Source organism: Apaloderma vittatum, unplaced genomic scaffold, assembly GCF_000703405.1.
Source record: "Apaloderma vittatum isolate BGI_N311 unplaced genomic scaffold, ASM70340v1 scaffold14949, whole genome shotgun sequence".
NCBI classification, from domain to species: domain Eukaryota; kingdom Metazoa; phylum Chordata; class Aves; order Trogoniformes; family Trogonidae; genus Apaloderma; species Apaloderma vittatum.
This window is the reverse complement of record NW_009734785.1, coordinates 73,827-93,414: the sequence shown is the minus strand read 5'-3', so window position 1 is coordinate 93,414 and position 19,588 is coordinate 73,827. Positions and strand designations below refer to the sequence as shown.

The window sequence follows — 19,588 nt, the reverse complement described above, 5'->3', positions numbered from 1 at the left end:
GTCCCCAAGGGGAGCTGGGAACTGCTGCAGGGGGAATGTGACGACTGAGATTTACGAGCAGAGGAGGAAGAGGCGATAGGTAACAGAAGAACCGGTGCGGTTGTTTGGGAAGCAGAGCTATGCACTTGCTGCCAGTTTCTGAAGCACCTGGGGAGCTGCTGGATGTGCTGTGAGGATGGGGTAAGGATTTGTATACGTGTATGTACATGCTGCAGCTTCCCCTGGGCGAGCAGTGCTGCAGAGGATGCTGCTGCCTTTGGTCCCCGGGGAGGGTTCTCCGAGACTTCAGGTGCAGGACCCCAGAAATACTGACTGCTGGGTGACATGGATGAACTGCTGGAAGAAACCAAACTAAGCGGATTGCTTTCCTCCTGATAAATAAAATCTCTTTTCTCTTCCCTCCTTCCCCTGTTTGCCCACCCTGGCAGGTTTTGGAGGCTTCCTTGCCGGTCGCTGCGTGCTGACACCATGGCGCTGAGGCTCTGGGGAACACGGTCACTCTCGCTTGTTGGTCTTGGAGCCCTGGTCCTGGTTGTGACTCTCCCTGCTGATGCTGGGTAAGATGATGAGCGCTGAGGCTGTCGGCCAAGGTTGCAGTCCCCTCACTGTGCTTAAACATCCCTGGGCCAGTACCAGCGTGAAGTAGTCAAGGGCAGAGCCCTAAAAAATGTCATTGCTGTGTTTGACCTTCCCCGTGTCCCTGTCCCCATGCCTTTCACCTCTTCAGTCCCTCGTGGCTGAGCTGACTGATTACACTAGCATTATCTGAGGTGCTCTCACAAAGGGCAGTTCTCAGCATTTTTTTGCAACAAAACCAATTTTCGGATTTGGCCTCTCCACAGTTCACTCTGGGCGAGGATTTGGCTTGGCGGGCTTTTAACCTGGAAGGGAGAGTCCCCCCCTGCTTAATTTTTTTAATACTCTTTAAAGAAAAAAATTAAACTTCTTCAGTTACTTGACTGTTTTTGGTATGAGGACCCACGAGCTGCATGGGGGGGCTCTGGCCAGCCTGGGCTGGACGTGCTGCTCTCCCTCTGCTTGGGTTGGGGGTCCTGGGTGTGCTGGCTCCTGCTGTCCCTTCATGGAGAGCGCTGCCACCAGCCTCACCTTCCCAGCCTCCGGGAGCTGTCAGGCAAAGACAAAAAGCCTGTTAGTCCAGGACAGGCTCCACAGCCCTCCTCTGCATCTCGTTGAGGCTCGGTGAGCTTGGAGAACCCTTCGAGGAAGGGAGGCAGAGACACCCCAGCAGAGCTGCCAGCCGTGGGGAGGGAGGAGCTCTGTGGAGAGGGAGAGAAATGCAAATAATACATGACTTCTATAAAAAATGTAGGAAAGCCTTTAGAGTGCCAGGTACGGACACTGAAATGCCGTCTGCCGGGCTTCAAGTCCAGCAGCGCTCAAGGGTTTTCACGCATGAGAGAATGTCGGTGTTTGCCACTCGTGCGTCACCCACGCGCCTCGCTGCACGCTCCTACCCCGACCTGCCCACGCTGCTTCATCTGCTGGGAATCTAACTTTGCATAAGCAAAAAACCCACATCCCGAGCGTGCCTTGATGTGTAGATGCTGACCCTTTTATCAATATAGGGCTGCTTGCTTGCACAGACATCAGCCTCTTGCTGTCCCCTCCACCCTGGGGCGATTGTGTCCCCATCCCCATGCTGGCTGTGGGGGATTGTCAGCAGCCCCTGTGCCTGCAGCCCTCATGGCCCTTTTCCTTCCCATCACGTCGTCCCTCACATCACTCCGGTCCGTGGGAGGGTTCGCTTCCTAAATTACAGGCGGTATGTCGTTTTTTCGGAAGTGGCAGACAGCTCTCCAGGGAGTGTGTGCACAGGGACGGGTGGTGAGGTAATGACTTTTCCTCAAGCCTATCCTAATTAAATTTGCTGAAAAACCTCTGTCTTCCCTGCCTAAAGGCTTTTAATTATTTTAAAAACCATGATCCCCATACCTCTTTGCACTTCCTCAACAGTTCTTCGCAGGGGCTTTGAGAGAGATAAATGAGACCTGGTTTTTATGCCTTGCTAAAGGGCTGCTTTAGCTTTATATTAAGGATAGATGAGCCAGCCCAGCCCTTGACTGGACTGGGTAATTAGCTCCAATAGGTGCCAGGCAGAGGTGCTGCTGGCTCTCCCCTGCCTGCACCCGTCCCTCGCCCTGCCCGCGCCGCTCTTTCCCCGGCGCCTCCCGAGCGAAATCCCACGCTGCTCACATTGAAGTTGAAACCTCAAATGTCAGGCTAAGTAAAAACGGCTTTGAAATTTGTAAACTCATTTTTCCCATCACTGCTGAGCCTCCGCCAGGAGTTCCTTCACAAAAATCCGTCCTCTTGCTCTTTATATTACGGGTAATTTTTAAAGATAGCTTATAAAACATTAATGAATGAGCTTTCATGAGCATGCTAGCTATTCATAAGTTATAGATGGTTATATACCCATCAGCAGACACTGGTACAGATTGCTTTTAACCATGACATCTATTGAAAGCTGGCACAATTGAAACCTCACTAATTACAGTAGGCATTTGTGAAATTCCTCAAAATTCTACTTACCTGCAGGGAGTTCAGCTGTTTTAAATATTTCAAGTCCAGATGAAGAGCCAAAACTAGTGTTTGGATTCAAGTGGGAAGACTTGAAGGCTGTGATGCGGTTCATAACTGCTTGATGTTTTGGATCTCACAGGTTGCATTAGGGCTGGGACAGGTGTTTTCCCAACACTGCCCATACCCCTGGGAACTGCAATTTAAGCACTTTATTATTCCTGTTAGACTCTTGCAGGCTGAGCTTCCTGGCCTGACAATTTCTCCCATGATAGCAAGTACTGGTTTGCCAAAAACCACCAGCCAGGCAGCCTTGCGAGAGGTGGGATCCAATCCCTGGAGTAGCAAAACCTCAAGCACTTGAACTGCAATTTCCCAGAGTGTTTGGTCATTGATGTCGATGCAAATTAATGTCAAAATTGCCTTAGATGGAATATTTCAATTAGCTGTAGCGTGCTGCATAATATTGATTCAGCCTGACTCTCAAAGTGCCTATACCTTACTCTCCATTTTTCCCCTTGTGCTAGAAAATCCTTTTTACTCTTCTTCTATCTTACAAAAATCTGGGTTTTCAGTTGGGAAAATGTTCTGATAGAAAAGTTCCAAGCCAGCTCTGCAACTTGTCACCCCACTAACCCTTCACGGAGTACTTACAAACTTACTTAGCAGTGTCAGGGGTAACTGGTCTGACCAGATGGGATGCCACAAGATTCAGCTTTGACCTCCTTAAATGATATTCCTCTTTCTGGTGTTTCCCCCCTCAACTAATTCCTGACGCATGTTTAAACAAGTAGTTGCACATATCAACTAGAGCAAGAAAAACATGGCTGAGGAGGAGAAGGAAAGGGACAGAAGTGTTAGAAAGCAATGATTTAGGGACTTCTCATCCCCCAGGTGTGGGGAGTGGGACCGAGAGTCAGAGATGCCTTCCCTGGGAGTTGCGCCCACCTCTTGCACCACCAGTGTCTCTCTAATTTCCCGCATCTGTGGTCTTTGTCCAGGCAGTGCTCCCCAGTCACTTATCCCTCTAGTTGGTGACATGGGGCTGATTTGTCAGTCGAAGCTGCCCCATTCCCAAGTTGCTCCTGGTGCCATCACTGAGGATCTCTCCACTCCAGCAGGTTTTCTCGAACCGCTTGGCTGGGCTTCCTCTGCCATCCCGCTGCCTGCCTGTGCCTCTTAATCTCTTTTTTTTGGGCTCATTGGTGTCTCTTTTATTTCCTCTTCCATCTTCTTTGCAATCTCTGCGTCTCTATAGATTTTGTTTGTTTGTTTGTTTGCTTTCTGTTACTTAATCTTCTGCCTTTCCATTTGTTTCGGTCTTAACAGCTATTTCTGCCAGGGAGAGCTGTGCTTGGAGCCACAGCACCGGTACTCTGTGTTGTCTGAAATGCCTTTTGGAGACAGCCAGTTTCAGAAAGATTTGCAGGCTCTTTTTCTGTTGATTGAAAGGGAGACGTAAAATGCAAATGTATTGTTTGAGCCCCTTGGGCTTGCAAAACCGCATTGAAGATTGTGTGTGGCGGGATGAACTTTGTTTGCAAAATTTACTACTTACTTTATTCCACCTGGGGCAGAAAATACCCCGAGGAAATCATCTTATTTGAGGGCTTCCAGGCTTCTATGCTGAGCAGAGATAGGAATGCGAAAACTCATTTGGTTTTATAAACAGTTCAACAAACTGCAGAAATGGTTCATGAAGGGTTTTAATGATGGAATCAGGCTTAAAGCCTGCTTTACTCAATTCCTACTTTTCTGCCTCCCTTTCCACTTTCCCTTCATTTCCAGTAACTCTTCAGAGCATTTAAAGACTAGTTTTCTCTTCTGATGATGTTTTTACCTCTTTTTTTTTATCCCACCGCGTGCCAGGCTTTCTCAGAAACATGTTTCAGACGTCGTCGATGACAGCAAGGACAACATCACCATATTCACTCGCATCCTGGACAGGCTCTTGGATGGATATGACAACCGCCTGAGACCTGGACTTGGAGGTCAGCTGGGTGGAGAGATGATGTTTTCCGCAGCTGTGTAGCTTTAGAAACAAGATGCTGCACAGGTGACTCTTAGTAAATCCAGTGGTGTTGGAAGGAGAGGCTGGTTTAATGCCAGAGTGGGTAACTGGTTTCCTGACGTTGAGGTTGTGCTGCCCTATTGTTTGATATTTTCCCCGTGTGCTGCCTGATCTAGTCGAGAGGTGGCGTCCCTGGCAACAGGGAGGCTGGATTAAAATGATCTCTAAGGTCCCTTCCAGCCTCGGCCATTCTATGATTCTATGATTTTGTGAGATGAGAGGCACAAGCCTCTGACTGCTGTGGTGTTCTGAGGTATTACATTGACAGGCCTGTAGATGGAGCAAATACGATTAAACTTATTTCTGCTACTGTATAGTCGTTACCGTTTCAGAAATGACGATGCCACCAGTTTGCAGGACCTGCAGCTCGTGTTGGTGGGCTTTGCTACAGAGCCTCTAGCTTGACATCTTCTCAGTTGTTTCCTGTGTAGCTGTCACCTGGCAAGCTCTTCTCTGCGTGCTGGTCTGGGCACTGGGCAGTCAGCCAGGCTCTGCTGTCTCCTGAGCTGCTTTTAAAGCCACTGCCACTACAGCTCCTGCTGCTGAGCTTCTCTCCAGACACCTACAGATGTTTGAGGTGCTTCAGAAAGCAAAGCCACGGTAGTCACCTTCCCTCCTGGTGCTTATGTCATACATTTAGTGAGATGTACAGAGGTAGAAGCAATGGGGAGACGTATGGGGGAGACAGACACAAGATTTCTTGATGAGATGAGTGAGAGATGGGCCTGTGTGATTTCCTGGTGTGTTGTTGCCAAGGGATGGAGAAGATAACCCCTCTCAGGTGCTGGCAGCCGTGGGAGCTGCTGAGGGGATGTCCCTGTACTGGTCTGAGCTCTCCTGCTCAGCTGCAAAGTTGCGCTGCTGGACTGTGATTCCCACCTAAAGCCAGAGTCACTGAAGGTCCTACTGTCAAGGGAGACTGGGAACGAACCTCCCTCAGCTCTTGTATGATGACGGGGGCTCCAGTGGCACAGTGCCAGCCTGGGTTTGCACTCTCCACTGCTCAGAGCAGCCTCATTGTCTTCTCCCAGCCCCAAGCCCTCTGCCCTGCACCTGCCCAAGAGTACTTTGATGCCAAGCAGACACCATGCAAAATCTGGGGAGGAAGGGTTTCTCCAGTGAGCATCCTCACGTCTGGTGGACTGCCATGCTGCAGGACCTGGACAGGCAAGGGTTACTGTGTCTGCATAAGCCATCCGTCAGTTTTATTGCTTTTGTTGCTTGTTTCTCTCCCCTAGAATTAACTGTGGTCCCGCTAATAGCTTTGCTTCCTCAAGTCTCCCCGATGGCTGTATTGATTTAACTGAAACGAGTTCTGAAAGGGGACTGAGGGGGCATTTATGTTCACCGTAGGCTCGGTTGCAGACAACCCCATGCAAAGTATTAACAAGAGGACTCCCAGGAGTCCCTTGCTGGGAAAGTTAAAACCTTTCTTGGAACATCTCTTCTCTATTGCTTTAGATCCTTTTAATAATGTGCTTAACATAATAAATTGCCTTTGCCTGAACCAGACATTGCATGTTTGAAGGCTGCTTTCACCTCTGGTTTCCCTTCATGGAGCACTCCTGCTGACTCAGATGGGAGGTTTTGACAAGAGCTACAGGTCTGGGGGCCTCTTGGCTGGCAATGAGTTGTCCTCAGTGTCTGTACCTGGGGGGCAACCGGATGAGCCAGGCTCTCCCCGCTTTTAGCTGGACCTGTTTTCCCTAAGTCTGAGCTTTTATCCCTTGGAGATCTGTCAGGGCTGTTATCAGGAAGACCATTAGAGGGGAAGACCTTTGCCACCGCTGCTGGTGGCCAGAGAAGCAGAAATGGTCCTGCTACAGACTCCAGACTTAGGGGTTAATCAAGTAGCTTGGGGTGACAGTCAGCAAGAGCTGGGCTCCTGCTGTCCAAGGTTGCATGAAAGCTGTGAAAGGGGTTGCTTTGCTTCAAATTAGCAGCTAATGTGGTTCTGTGACTTACAAAGTCCAGCGGTTTTCCTGTGAGACGGCACTGGGCAGTCCCTGTAGACCCAGCGCTGGCTCTCCTCGTTTCCCCTGGGAATACATTCCACTTGCTTTTCTGAATCAGCACCATGCAGTCCTGCTTTGGTGTCCACAGATAGGGCAGATATGGGGGTATTGTGCCCGTGCACAGGCTAACAAAAGGATGGACTGGCCTAAATTGTGGGTAATGGGGAAGCAGGACCTGCAGGGTCCCTTCTTGGCCTTAGTTTCCCTGCTCTGTATGAAGCAGACCCCTGTGAAAACACTGTGTTGGGATACGAAGGGCTGAGTGTGCCAGGGTCCCTGTCCTCCACGTGTGGCAGAGCCACTGCCTCTTGTGCCAGGAACCGAGCAATGTTTGTTTAGGCTTTGGGAGAAGAGGCTGTGTAAGCAACAGAGTGTTGATGTGGCGACTTCTCCCCTTGAGATAGCCTCTTTGTATTTATTTTCTTATCCCCTCTGTTTTCACCATCTGCTGCCACCCACTCTAATAGCTCCCATGCCAGAGCTCCTCTTCCTACCAGGATGCTACAGACACAAACTAAAGCAAAACCAGTTCTGAGCCTGCTCGGGGATGCCTGGTGCTGCAGAGCCAGGCTCAGGCAAGGGTAATCCTGTGCCTTCCTGCTGCTCCTGCCCCCAGGAGCTGGCTCAGGACAGCCTCTCCAGAAGTCTTGACTGCAAGCAGAGGTTTGTGAGCATCCTCCGGGCTAGCTTAGAAGAGGAAAGGCGGCACGAGAAGGTCAGACCCCTCCTTCTGCAAGAACAGGCCATAGGACATGACCAGTGGTGTCACAGAGAAGTCTTCTGTGGCTGGTAGGGGGTTTCTCCCTGTCTCTGCCAGGTGAGCTGGGGCTGGCTTGCTCTTGGGGACAGAGCTGAGTCTTTTGTTTGGTCCCATAACCAGCCTGCTCCTGCAGAAGGGTGACTGCATAAATAGATCATGTTATAGGACTCAGAGTGGAGGAGGAGAGGAAGGAACTGTCAGCAGATAACCTGTGTTTCCAGTGGGAAAACACAGGCAGATTGGTTATTAAGTCAGAAGAGGAACAGAAATGGACCCTGAGGGGATGGAGACATCTGTTGTCATGGCCAACCTTGTAGGATAAGAAGAGCTCCCACTGAGAGAGTTTCTGTGGGCAGTGCTGGCCTCCACTGCTGGTCTGGAGCTGTGCAACCGTGCAGATCCTCTGCCCAGCCCTGTGGGGGCTACAGCGAGGGGCATCTATTTATAGCTCTCAAATTCTCTTTGTTGGGGCTCCCTGCAGAGGTGGCACGTGGAGAGGCCTCCGTTTTGAACCTGCAGCTTGCCCTTGCTTGCAAGAGTAGGGGAGAGGAGATGTGGCCAGGAGAGAGAGGTAGAACTGGCTGACAAAAGGAGAGACATCACATACCCAGAAAGGAGAGCTGCTCAGGGAGTGGAATCTCAGCTACAGGACCGTTAAGTGATCCTCCAAGAATGACTGATGCACAAAAATACCTGTATATACTTGGGCTGCTTGCTGTGAAGAGTGATTGAAGTTCTGCAACCCCTGCACAGCCAGGACGATGCCCAGCACAGTTACCACGAGAGGGGATGCAGTGGTTGGGTTGTTTGATGTTCGGGGATGGTCCCTGTGCAGCTCTACCTTCTGCAGCCATGTTTCCTGACTGATGAAGTTTGGGTCCATTGTGCTGCAAGCAAAACACAACCTTCTTGTTGGGAGGCGCAGGAGGGGAGATTTCTAGACTTGCCCCAGCCTTTTCCTTCCTTACAGCCTTGAGAATTCTCTTAATCTAAGGTCCCTTCCCAAAACTATCAGGGAGCACCTTCCTGCTTGAGGGGAGGCACGTGGGGCCTTTCTGTAGCTATTTCCAAATCAGGATAGGGATTTCTTACAGCTTAGCTGGAGACTGTCTGCTTCACGGAGGCCGTGGGTCTGCCTGAGGCGCTGTTTGGTGTCAGGATGAGGAACCTAGAGGGCATCTGGAGCAGTGGTGGACAAAGTCAGGGCAAGCCTGTGCTCCAGAAAGCTGCTCACCTTTTGCAGAGGATGCTAAAGAGAAAAAGATTTATCCCCGAGGAAAAGGAGAGAGTAGATTGTTCTGTTTTCTAAAAGATGGGCTGTAAACTTTCTAGATAAGCCAGTTTCGCCAATGGCAATTAAAAAGTAATTTGTACCATGTTAAGCAGCTAGGCTAGGATTGATCACTGTTATCCCTCCTGGGTGCAGCATCGCTTACAAGGTAACTCATTGGATTTCCTTGAAGCTTCTACCACGTGTCTCTGGAGTCCCTAAGTGGCTGACTTGGCCCCACTGAGGGAACAATGGCTGGACAACGTCCTGATCGTCTGTGTCTGCACGATGTGCTTCTGGACGGTTGAGGGGTTAGGAGCCTATTAAAGTTTATTTTTTTCAGAGCACGAGGTTTGCTGGGACCAGCAAACACAGGCAACCAGATTAAAACAATGCAGTTCTCTAGGCAGAACAAGGCACTTGACCCCTTTGGTTTCCTTTTCCTAGGGGACAGGGCACAGTGCCCATTCCTTGTCCTTAGGTTTGGCACCAAGTGGGTCCCATCCAGGCAGAGAGGTTTGTATCTTTACCCCTGGGTATATCCAGGGAGTGAAAGTAATCCAGACTCGTGGCTGCCTCCTCTTCCTCAGCTCCGCTGCGTTGTTCGTTGTAGCTTGGTGCCAGCATCTCCCTGCCCGCGTTGGGCTCGGCACAGACCCCACTGGGCTCCACCAGGTTTCGGTGCGGTGAGGCTCTGCAGTTTGCAACAGGACACAGATCAGGGATGCCCAGCACAGACCTTTGGTGCCTTTTATCTGGCCTCACCATGTCAGCTCTGCCCTGCTAATGGTTTTGATCTGTAGCCACCCGTTAATATTAATCCTGCTGATGTATTCCCTTTATTCTTTCACAGGTGAAGCACACTTCACTTGGAGTTTTTCTTGTCTCTTTCTTCCTCCTCTTTTAATGATGGTGTAGTTTGGCAGGATGGCTTCTGAGCAAATAAGAAACATCTGTATCCCTGTCCTGCCAGCTGTGTTTCACTGATACAAATGCTGATGGCCAAGAGGTTTTGAACTTAGGTTCAGAGCGACTCCCTTCAGATTGAGACATTCCCGTGAGATGCTTGGTGTGTTACACCTCAGTGCATTTGTCATTTTGTCCTGACCTCCTGCAGGTAAGGGCTTGTCTGTTATTATGTGGGCATTAAGGCAGAAGGGATGAAATAGTCAGAATAATTAAATTATAGAACTTCCTTCTTGTGAAAGCACAGTGCTCTTCAAGCTGGAAGAGCGAGGACTTCCCTGCCCGGTAAGATCCAAGACGAAATCTGTTTGCAGTGAGAGTAAACTACAATCGTAGTAGAAATTGTTAAATTGTCCAGACTGAAGTTTAGAGAACTATTTCCTAACAACCTGAAATTTATTTCCTAGAAGCTGGAATGCTGAAATTACCCTTTTCTTCTGTGGATATGTTGCAAAGCCCTCGGGGAGGGAACGTCTCAAGCTCCTTGGGCGCGTGTAAAGCCACAGTGTGCAGCAGCCCAGCTTCTGGGCACTCGGTGGTGGGCAGAGGGATGGGGACAGGTCTGTGCTTTGTCCCTTGGCTATGGAGTCACCTGAGAAGTGGTGGCAGAGTCCTGCTGCAGTGTCGCCAGCAGAGCTGGTCCCCAGGTGTCCAGGAAGGCTGGACTCAATGTGGCCTTGAGCTCTCCTGCAGTTTTTTCACCTGTGCACGATGAAGCTGCCTGCAGTTTGTCATAAACGTTATCAAGATCTACTGTTTGCGCAAGCAAAATATTAGATGACAAACCCAGTGGTCCTTTGTGGTTTGTTATGATTTCCAAGGTTTCAGGACTGTGTTTAATCTGTTTTTCTGTCTTAATGTTCCATCTCTCCCAACTTCTCATCTCTTCTCTCTGATCTGACTTCATGCCTTGTATTGATTACTCCAGGGAGGAATTTGATCCTTTCTTAGAAAAAAAAAATAATCCATGTCTTATCTCAGTTTTTTTTTTGTCTGAGATTTCTTGATGAGTTTTAATTTGAAGCTGAGGCATTGCCTGAACAGCGTTTTTGTCTGTTTACCTTTCTGAGCAACAGGGACTCTGCTCTGTCTTGTCAACCTTCTGAAGTTAAGATCTATGAACAAATTAGAAGAAAGGTTGCCTTCCCCTTGGGTGCGGCTCTCCAAAGGCAGCTTTGCCATGGATTTGCACAGCCCTGATGCTCTCCTCTGTTATGCAGAAATCCCACTTGTGCCGCTGTTTAAGCCCAGGGCGAACAAGGAGAGGGAGCTCTGTGTGAAAAGGTAGGAACACATCAGAAGGCAAGTGAGGAATGCAGGCTTGACAGCTATGCCTAAGGGTGAAAGTCTTCTGTTAAATAAGTTATGAGCTTGCTTAGGGCAACAAGCCCGTATCAAAGCTTCAGGGATATCGCAAACACTTTGGAGGGGTGAGAAACCCATGGTGAAAAGAGACTCATAGCTTTTGGTGTGCGACCGCACCTGGGCTTCAGGCCAGCACCAGGTTCTTTGGGTGCAGCGGGAGGGAGCGGACCCTGCCTGGCCACCCTCCGCGTGGCCAAAAGTCAATCGCGAGTGATGAGACTCTCCTTGGGCAGCACGCTCCTGGACATTGCAGAGGGGCCACAACCAAGCCCCAAGCCTGCTGGGGTTGTGGAGGGGAAGGTGTTTCTCGTACTGCTTTGGATGTCCTTTTTTAGATGGTACCTTCATCCACTGCGCGTGGGAGGAGCCTACCCCAAGCTGCCATCCCCTCCGTGTATCCACGTCTATAGGCAAGAAGTAAAATTTTTTATTTTTTTCTTTCCCCCGGAGCATGAGAAATTTTTCTAGGAAAGTGAATCCATTTGGAGGAATTTTTACCCCAGTGATTTGTGCTGGAGTAACATCTCAGAGCTTCAGTGCTAGATCAGACACCTGCAGTGAACCAGCGAGACGATTAAGCAGCTGATCCCTGCCTGAGGGCAGACGGGTGGGTGCGTGTTGGAGTGATGCTATTTGTTTATAATGATTTTGGAAAAGGGGGGTTGATGTTTAAGCATGTCGAACATGTGTTAGATGGCTTTAAGAACATTAGTAGATGGTGTTATAGATGGCTATAAACTGCCTGCAAGGATGTCTTTATTGATCTGTTGGACTATGGCAGCTACTCATTTATTAGAATTTCCATTCGTTTAGTCCCATGTAAAGGATTCATAATGTGTCCTCGATATGGATTGTGAAATACGATTTTTTTTTTTTTTTTAATTAAGTATTGTAGAGTTTAAAAAACAAGTCCATTTGGTTTATTCTGGGCAGCTGGTGGTGAAACCACTGGTCAAATATTGAGGAAAATAGCAATTATTCATTGAGCTAGAGGATATAATGTTTGCGACAGTTCGTGTACCTGTAAAGAGACTGATTATGTCTGATGAGACAAAGCCATTGATCGTGTTGGTGGTGAATTTCAGCCCGATTCCATCTGGAAGAAGCAATCAAATCACTTCTCCCTGGGCCCCCTGCGGTGGGGGGGATTAATGCTGCTGATTCAGACCCGTTAGTTTATGTCGTTTCATTTATTTAAAGGTTATTGTTTGATTAAATAAAAATATTGGAGTGCTCATGAGGCTTCGGGAGACGCACAGGGCTTTGATGAGTGAGTTGCTGCAAGGCTGTGAGGTTAAATCATGCAGGGCTCCTTACCCAAAGAGTGTTAAAAGTGAGAGTGAAATTCTCACCCTCTTGCAGGCAAAACTCTCACTTGAGTCTGGCGGGGCAAGACTTTAATGTAATGATTTCTTTATGTGTACTAACCTGTAGCTTACTTTAAAAATCTGCCTTTGAAGGACATACAGCTAATGTTTAATACGGAAAAAAAAAAGTCTTTGTGTAGCACTGGCAATTGTAAGTGTAGAGGATAGCCTAAAGAGAGTTTTTAATCTACTGCTTGCATTGTGAGAGAAGGACACCCCGTTCACTTTACCTTCTGGAGGAACATAATTCAAGCGATGAGAACAACAGGCAAGGAAAAAGCGTATGATTTATTAATTTTTTTTTCCTCCCCCCAAACCTCCTGGAAAATCCTATTGATGACAAAGTTCAGACTGAATCAAGGGATGGAATGATTCATGACTGGAGCAAAATAAATTGCGTCTGAAAATTCAAGACACTGTTTCAACCTCACAAAAGTCATTTCAAATGCCTCTTTTTTGGAAGGATCTGTTCTTATACAAGAAACCTTGACAAGGAAAGGATCTGATGACTATAAAAAACCCTACAAAGAGCCACAACAATTTGCAAAGAGGAAAGTGGCAGAGGCTCTGCACAAGGCTTACTGCACCCATCTGAATTCTTGTCGAGCAGGTTGGTTGTACCTAGCCAGCCAGCCCAGATCAGATTTTTGCAGTCCTTCATTCCTACTTACTCACCTGAAGACGTGTCTCCTGGAGAGCTGGGAATGTCACTTTAGCTGGTTAAGCCCTCTGTCCTGCAAAAAAATGAAGGTGCAAACTCTTCTTGCCACAAGTTGCGTTTTCTCTGCAGGATCTGTGCACATATGGGAATTGAATTACAGGTTTTGAGCTTGAAAGCTTAAAGCTCTTCTCTTTGGAGAGGTGCACCTGGTCTCACCTGAGAATTTGAAAGAGGCTTTTCCTAGAAAACAGCCTTGTCTTGCTTGCATGAGGAAGGGTTAAAGAACAAAAGCATGTAATATTTTTTCTTCTTTCCTGATCAATCTAGTCATCATTATGAGAGAAGGCTTCTGATAGCTTCTCTTTGTCATGTAACATTAATACCATTAAGTCCACTTTGGCAAGGAAATCGACATATAATTAATTTGCAAATCAGGAGAGTGGATGTGATTTTTATACAAAAGAGAAGGTCTTTAACTGCAGGAGGCATCGCTGCAGATGGGACCTCTTCTCTCCTGGGCAGGAATCCCTTCTCAAGCATCCTCCTCCCAGCTCTGATGTCGGGTTTCCCAGTCTGGACTGGTTCCCCCGTGTGCCCCTCTCTGCGCACACCCCTTCAGTGGGTCCCAGTTTGCTGCCAGACGGAAAAGGGACTGCATCAAACAAATAAGAGGGCAAGCAGGTGGGGCAGGGGTGAGGTTAGGAGTGTGCAAGTGCCTTTGCATCTCTGCAGAGCAAGTTGGTTGAGCCAGGTGAAAGCATCTGCTTCCATCCACTGTTCTTTTTTTATAAAGCCTAAGCTCTGTTAGGATTAGTATTATTATTATTATTTTGATGCAGAATACATTAAAAAGGAAAAAAAAAAACCCCAAACCCTATCCGGACTGATTTGTTCCCAGAAAGATGTTTAATTTCATATGTATAATTGAAAGGGGCTAAATATAGCCATATTAATATTTATGGGCCTTATGTTGGAGTCAATACAAGAGTTGCTGTTCAAGGCAATTAAGCTTTACCTTTTTGCATCTAGGATATCAGCGTTCGGAGATGACATTAGTTGTGTGACCTGCATCCAAGAGAGAAAAAACTGAAAGCATGCCATTATCTGTCGAATATGATAGCCGGTATTTAATGCTCTTTGCTGACAGGCAGTTTGTCTCCAGCAAGGGTGATCTCTTCGAAGCAGGACTGCTATCTTAATAGGGAGCAAATCAAAGAAATCGCTAGGCTCCGTGGATGCAGGAGAAATACCCCCACAGTCGATGCTGTGTTTTGGGAGGAACCGAGCAACTAGACTGTCTCGTGGTATCAACAAGCAGGCTCTGCCACATCAGTAGCTGCTGGGGATGAAGGGGGAAATTATTTTGGTGACACTTCATGGACTCCTTTCGTCTTCATATCACCTCCACCCTGGAGCTGGGGCATAGGAAACGCAACCCTCGTTAGCTCGTGCGTGGAAGCTGGCAGGGCAGGGAGGGCTGTTTGCACCCTGTCCCTGGGCTCGGGCGATCTGTAAGTGTCTGCAGGGCTAGTCACAACCTTCATGTCATTAAAGCACTGGGAAAGCAAATCCTGGCCAGAGATCTGAGCTGCTGTAGGGAGCGTGTGCGCCGGGGAATTAGGTCGAGGCTGTAACGATGAAAACAAGTCAGTCTGTGTTAATAACAAAGGCAAAATGATGATGCGCTTGATTTCTGAAGCACTGCCTTTCAGGAGAAGGGTATCACTAGGATAACACGACGAGAGTCCTGGCAGTGGTTGAATTGCCCTGCATTGCCGCTTTTTGGAAGCTGCAGCTCTTCACTGCTCCAGTTAACAAAGAAGCTGTTAGACGCTGTAAAATCTCTCACTGATAAGGACTGTCTGAATCCTGCCTTTCTACTAAATTTGATCAATGTGTCAGATTTTTCCTTTCTTCTGTCTGGGACTCTTAATAACTGCCTTTGAGAAGGAGGACTGCAGTCAGGAGCCTCAGCCTCGGAGTGAGGGGTTCACCTGCCCTCCCCAGGGCAGATGCTCACAGCTGGGGCTGCAGGTGGAGGTTGTCCTCCTCGGTGCTCATCCCTTCTCCTAGGACTCCCTTCTCCTAGGATGTGTGCGCCCCACAAATTCTGCAGCTTTGCGTGGGTGTGTTTTGGTTCTTTTGCGGGTGCATTTTATATTTTGGTGGCTGGAAGCCTTTTAACCCCCTTCGATAAGCATCAGGGGGATGCGTTTCCTGATGGCTTTCATTAGTTTTTTGCTGTTGGAGCTCAATAGCTGCTTAAACAGGGAGGGAAAAGCAGAAATTGAGTGGCACACCCACGGAGGTAGAAACAGTGGGCGCACTCTTAGGGGTTGGAAATGAGTTTTCAGCTCCAAACAGCCCTTGTGAATTCAGCCTTGGCTCTGGAGATTTGCACGAGGTGATGCTGACCCCAGCAGACTGGTATTTCCAATTACAGATAACAATATCCTTGCCAAAAGGTGTTGGCTTGATAGCAAAGGACTGTGCCTTGATGTGCCCAAGAGTGAGCCAGCGCAGGGCTGAGTGTCCCCTCGCTTCTGCTCCTGAACAAGGGCAAGCCAAGCTATATATTAAGGAGCAAGGAAATTGCACCAGTTAAATTAAAAAAACTCATTTAGCTAAAGCACAAGCCCCTATGAATATTTATCTGATGTTATGGAAGCACGTGGACTCCCACCTACTTTATTAAATTGATTTTCAATAAAAATGCCAGTGGAAAACGTTTGATGAATGGCTGGTGGGACGGTACAATTAATGTGAAGTCTGGAGTCAGCAAGAAGTGTCCCCTGAGCCCGTGTGTCCCTGCCACGCTGAGAAAATGTTTCTAAACTTCTCTGAGGGACAACAGGGCTGTTTATCCGTGTGATTTCCACAGTGGGCTGAGCAGGAGCTGCTGGTTTGCTGGCGCGTGGCTTTGCTGAGAGCCCATGTCCTGACCTTGAAGCTGGTGCCTGGCTTTTGCTCCCAGTGCTCTGCTACATGCGGGAATTAAGCACCGCAGTGCGCTTCAGCGATCCTGTTGGCTTGGAGTGAGGCTCTCTGGGCCTTTGCATTTAAAACGTGCCTGGGATTAGCTCTGTCAGCCTCCGGATCCGCTCAGCTCCTACCGATTTACCTGCTCGGATTTGTCTCCTGAAGGAAGGCAACGTTACAGCTCTATTAGAGATCTCCGGCGTGGTTTCCCGCTGGGACCCCCGCCAGGGCTCTCTTTTCCAAATGAGCTGTTTGGGAGCTCGGGTGGGAGATGCTGAGCGTGGTGCGGGAGGGTCGAAGGCATTTGGGTACCCAGGGAGCCTGGAAACCTCCCTGCGGAATGAGGGGGCTCCCCGCGGGGTTGGGGGCCGCCCACGCAGCTTGAAATAGAAACTCCCCCCTGGGGTCTCGGGGAAAAAAAATCTCTGGAAGCTGCTGTGTGGGAGGGATGTTGCCTCTCACTTTCTCTGCAGGAGGTTTCTGAGACAGGGGAGTAGATGTTAGGTGTGATAGTTAGTTAAGGACAGTGAGGGAGTGGGGGGCGGGTGGGTGGCAGCACATTAGGTGGGGAGGTGGGTCTGTCTCAGCATCCCATGGAGCTCAGAGAGGTACCAGGAGGCCAGGAACCGCTGCAACGGGGATGCTCGAGTGGCACCAGGTAATCAAGACCTGGGGCACAAAACCTTCCTCCCGGCCAGCGTGGGAGCCCCATGCCCTGGGCAGCAGGATCAGTGCCCTGATGTGCCCACTGAGCCCTCGAGGTGCCCAGCGAGGTGCAGGGAGAGCAGCCAGGCCCAGAAATGGTGCAGATGCTCCTGATGTTGCCCTCCGAGGCTCCTGTGGTGGTCTCAATTTTGCAGTATTTTGGGGGTTTCTCTGCATACAAGTGTATAAAGAGGCGCACGATGGCTTTCTGCCTGCAGGAGAAGAGGGGATCCCTGGGCAGGCAGTGAGCAGGGGTCAATATTTTCAGTATGTGCTGAATTGGTTGGGCACTCCCTTGTTGCCTGGGCATGGGCAAGAGTTCTGGGACAGAAAGAAATAAAAAAAAAATAAAAAAAGGAGAGCAGATGCTGGCTAATATGTATGTGGCATAAAAAGAGAGGAGAGTTCTGGTTGAAAGCAGAAGCTGAGAAAAGGCAGATTGGCAGCCAGCATATTTCTGGAGACAGCTTTCCCCTCTGTAGGCTGTGAGTCGCCTAAGAAACGTGTCAATAAAACACTCTCGCATGCACTGTCTCTAATAAATATATGTTTAAGAGAGACATTTCTTCCAAACTTCTGCTAGGAGATGTCTAATTCTGAAGGGATGGCATGAAAAATGACATCTCCAATGGAAGCAGCGCGTTGCCATGGGAACTGGAACGCTCTTGTCACTAAAACAAGAAAACATTCTCCCCAGCAAAGGAAATTAAAAATTGCATCTGGAGGCATCTGCCCTCTGCTTGTCTCTGAGGGGAGTATCAGAGCGTTCTGTAGCCTGTCGTAATCCACAGAGTGGGCAGAGCTGAAAATGCGGTATTTGTCGCTGGGTTTTTGTGAGCAACCGTGATAAAAAAGCCTTTCCTGTCCGCGGGACAGACAGTGCTCGTGTCGGAACAGGGCTGGGGAGGGGAAGATTTAGAGCCGTAACGGAATTTCCTCAGAAACGGTTTTGCTCGCTTGGGGATAAAACAACAGCCCAAGCTCACAAATAAGCCCGTCTCGCCGCATGGGGATCTCGCCGAGGCTCCAGGGGTTTGCTGGCCCCGCTTGCCAGCCGGGGGCTTCCCTGGGAGGCACGGGGAAGCCGGGCGCGAGGGGATGTGATGGAGGGGCCACGCTGGGTGTTTGGGGATTTATCTTGCGCTTCAGACTCTCTCCTTTTATCCTGGCAAGTCTGGGATGGCAAACACAGGAAGAATTCTTGCCATGTGGCCATTGCTGCCGCCTGATGCGTTGAGCCCGGGTGATGAGGAGAGCTTGTGGTGCTGTACGACAGGGCTCCAGCATCAGAGGAAATGCTAAATTGACCGGTACAGGGAAACATGAATTAAATGAGTTTATTTTAACGATGCATTGGTATTGCTGCAAACTAAATGCAGCGGCCGTGCTGCCCAGTGACCTGTGCGTGACAGGGGAGAGACAGCTCGGTGGAGACCCTGGCTCTGCCCACAGCTCAGCAGTCACACGGGCAAAGGGTGCATAAGGAAGGGAAAGATTTGGTCTGCACTGCCCTGGGTGTGGTGGTGAAGGATGCCAGAAGCGTCACTGGGGGCATGCTGTCGCAGGAGCTGATTAAGTTCTCTTGCTGAAGGAAACACCAGCCAGGAGCCAACAGATAAGGGAACCGGAGTGCAAATTACTGTGTTGCTCCCTGCTATGTCTGTCTTGTATCTTCCTCTCAGTACCTGGCATTGGTCTCAGGGGACAGGCTTGAGAATTAAACGGACTTTTCCTCTCAGCAAACCCCAGAAACCACTTTCTTTTTCTTTTTTACTTTTTTTTTTTGCTACAGTCCATCATGTGGCCTGGCAACCCTCAGCCTGCAGAGAAGCCTTGAACGAGATCTAGCCAGAGGCGTGGGAAGGCAGTGGCAGGGCTAAAAGGCAAATGGGGAAATGTTGGTGCAGCAGAGCTGTGTTGCACACTCAGTGCCATAGAGCAAATCAGCAGCAATGGTGGGGCTGGAGCTCAGAGCTCAGCCTGCAAACCTCACGTACTCGCTTGAGACCTCTCCCTCTGCAATGACATAAAATTAATGCCATGCAGTGTGTAGCTTATTTGTTTTTTCTTACATTTCCCTGCTTTCTTTCTGGCTTTCCAACCTTCCCAGTTGTTTTCTGTGTGTCAATGATTATCAGGTTAGCAGTCGCAGTTTTGTATTTCAGTTTTGTGCATAGCTTTTTCCTGGAGATCTGCCTTTGATGAATTACATAGCTCAATAATTGCTTTACACGCGCTCAGGATCTTACCAGCACTGATCTGTAAGACTTTGCAGCTCCTCTTCCAGCATGTGACTGGCCTGTGTTAGGAGGTGGTGGTTTCTGTTAAACTAAGACTTGATGAGAATGAGTTAACAAAAGGGGTCAGTGTTGTCAGGGAAGGCAGTAAGACAGTCTGAAAGCCACCTGATGGAGAAGCTTCAGACATGCACCATGTCCATGCAGGTTCTGGGTAAGCCTGATCTAATTCTTGACTCTCCCAACTGAGCTCTACACGTGTGAAGGGATATTGCAAATACAGCAGCCTGGTGGCTGCTGTGTTCTGGTGCCTTATCTCTCGTGTATGTGCGACTTCAGCCACCACACCAGGGCACAGGAGCTGCTGCAGTTTTACCCCAAGGGTGCTCAACGAGAGCATCGTCACTGAGCCCTAAAGAGGGAAGTTAACTCAAGGTGAGGTTAGGAAGACAAGCCCAAAACAAAACACAGGTGTTTTGCAAGTAACATGGAGGGGTCTGCCTAACTCTGAGGTACCTGTCTGGCATTTTTTACCTCGCCTCGTTGGTCCCTCCAGTGTGCACAGCCTTAGAACGGTGGTCAGCAAAATTCTCCTGGCTTTGGCTTTGTTAGGGCCACAGCCTCATGTACCAGCCGGCAACATGGTGGTGT

At 49.0% G+C, this 19,588-nt stretch overlaps 1 protein-coding gene across 1 annotated transcript in view; it reads left to right on the top strand.

Annotated features, from left to right (window-relative positions):
• The first annotated feature begins 468 nt into the window (after positions 1-468).
• GABRA3 (gamma-aminobutyric acid (GABA) A receptor, alpha 3) overlaps positions 469-19,588 on the top strand; it is a 59,538-nt gene continuing 40,418 nt past the window's right edge. The window contains exons 1-2 of the mRNA XM_009876404.1: positions 469-557; positions 4,411-4,532. Of these exons, the coding sequence (XP_009874706.1) occupies positions 469-557; positions 4,411-4,532 (211 nt within the window). The remainder of the gene's footprint in view (positions 558-4,410; positions 4,533-19,588) is intronic.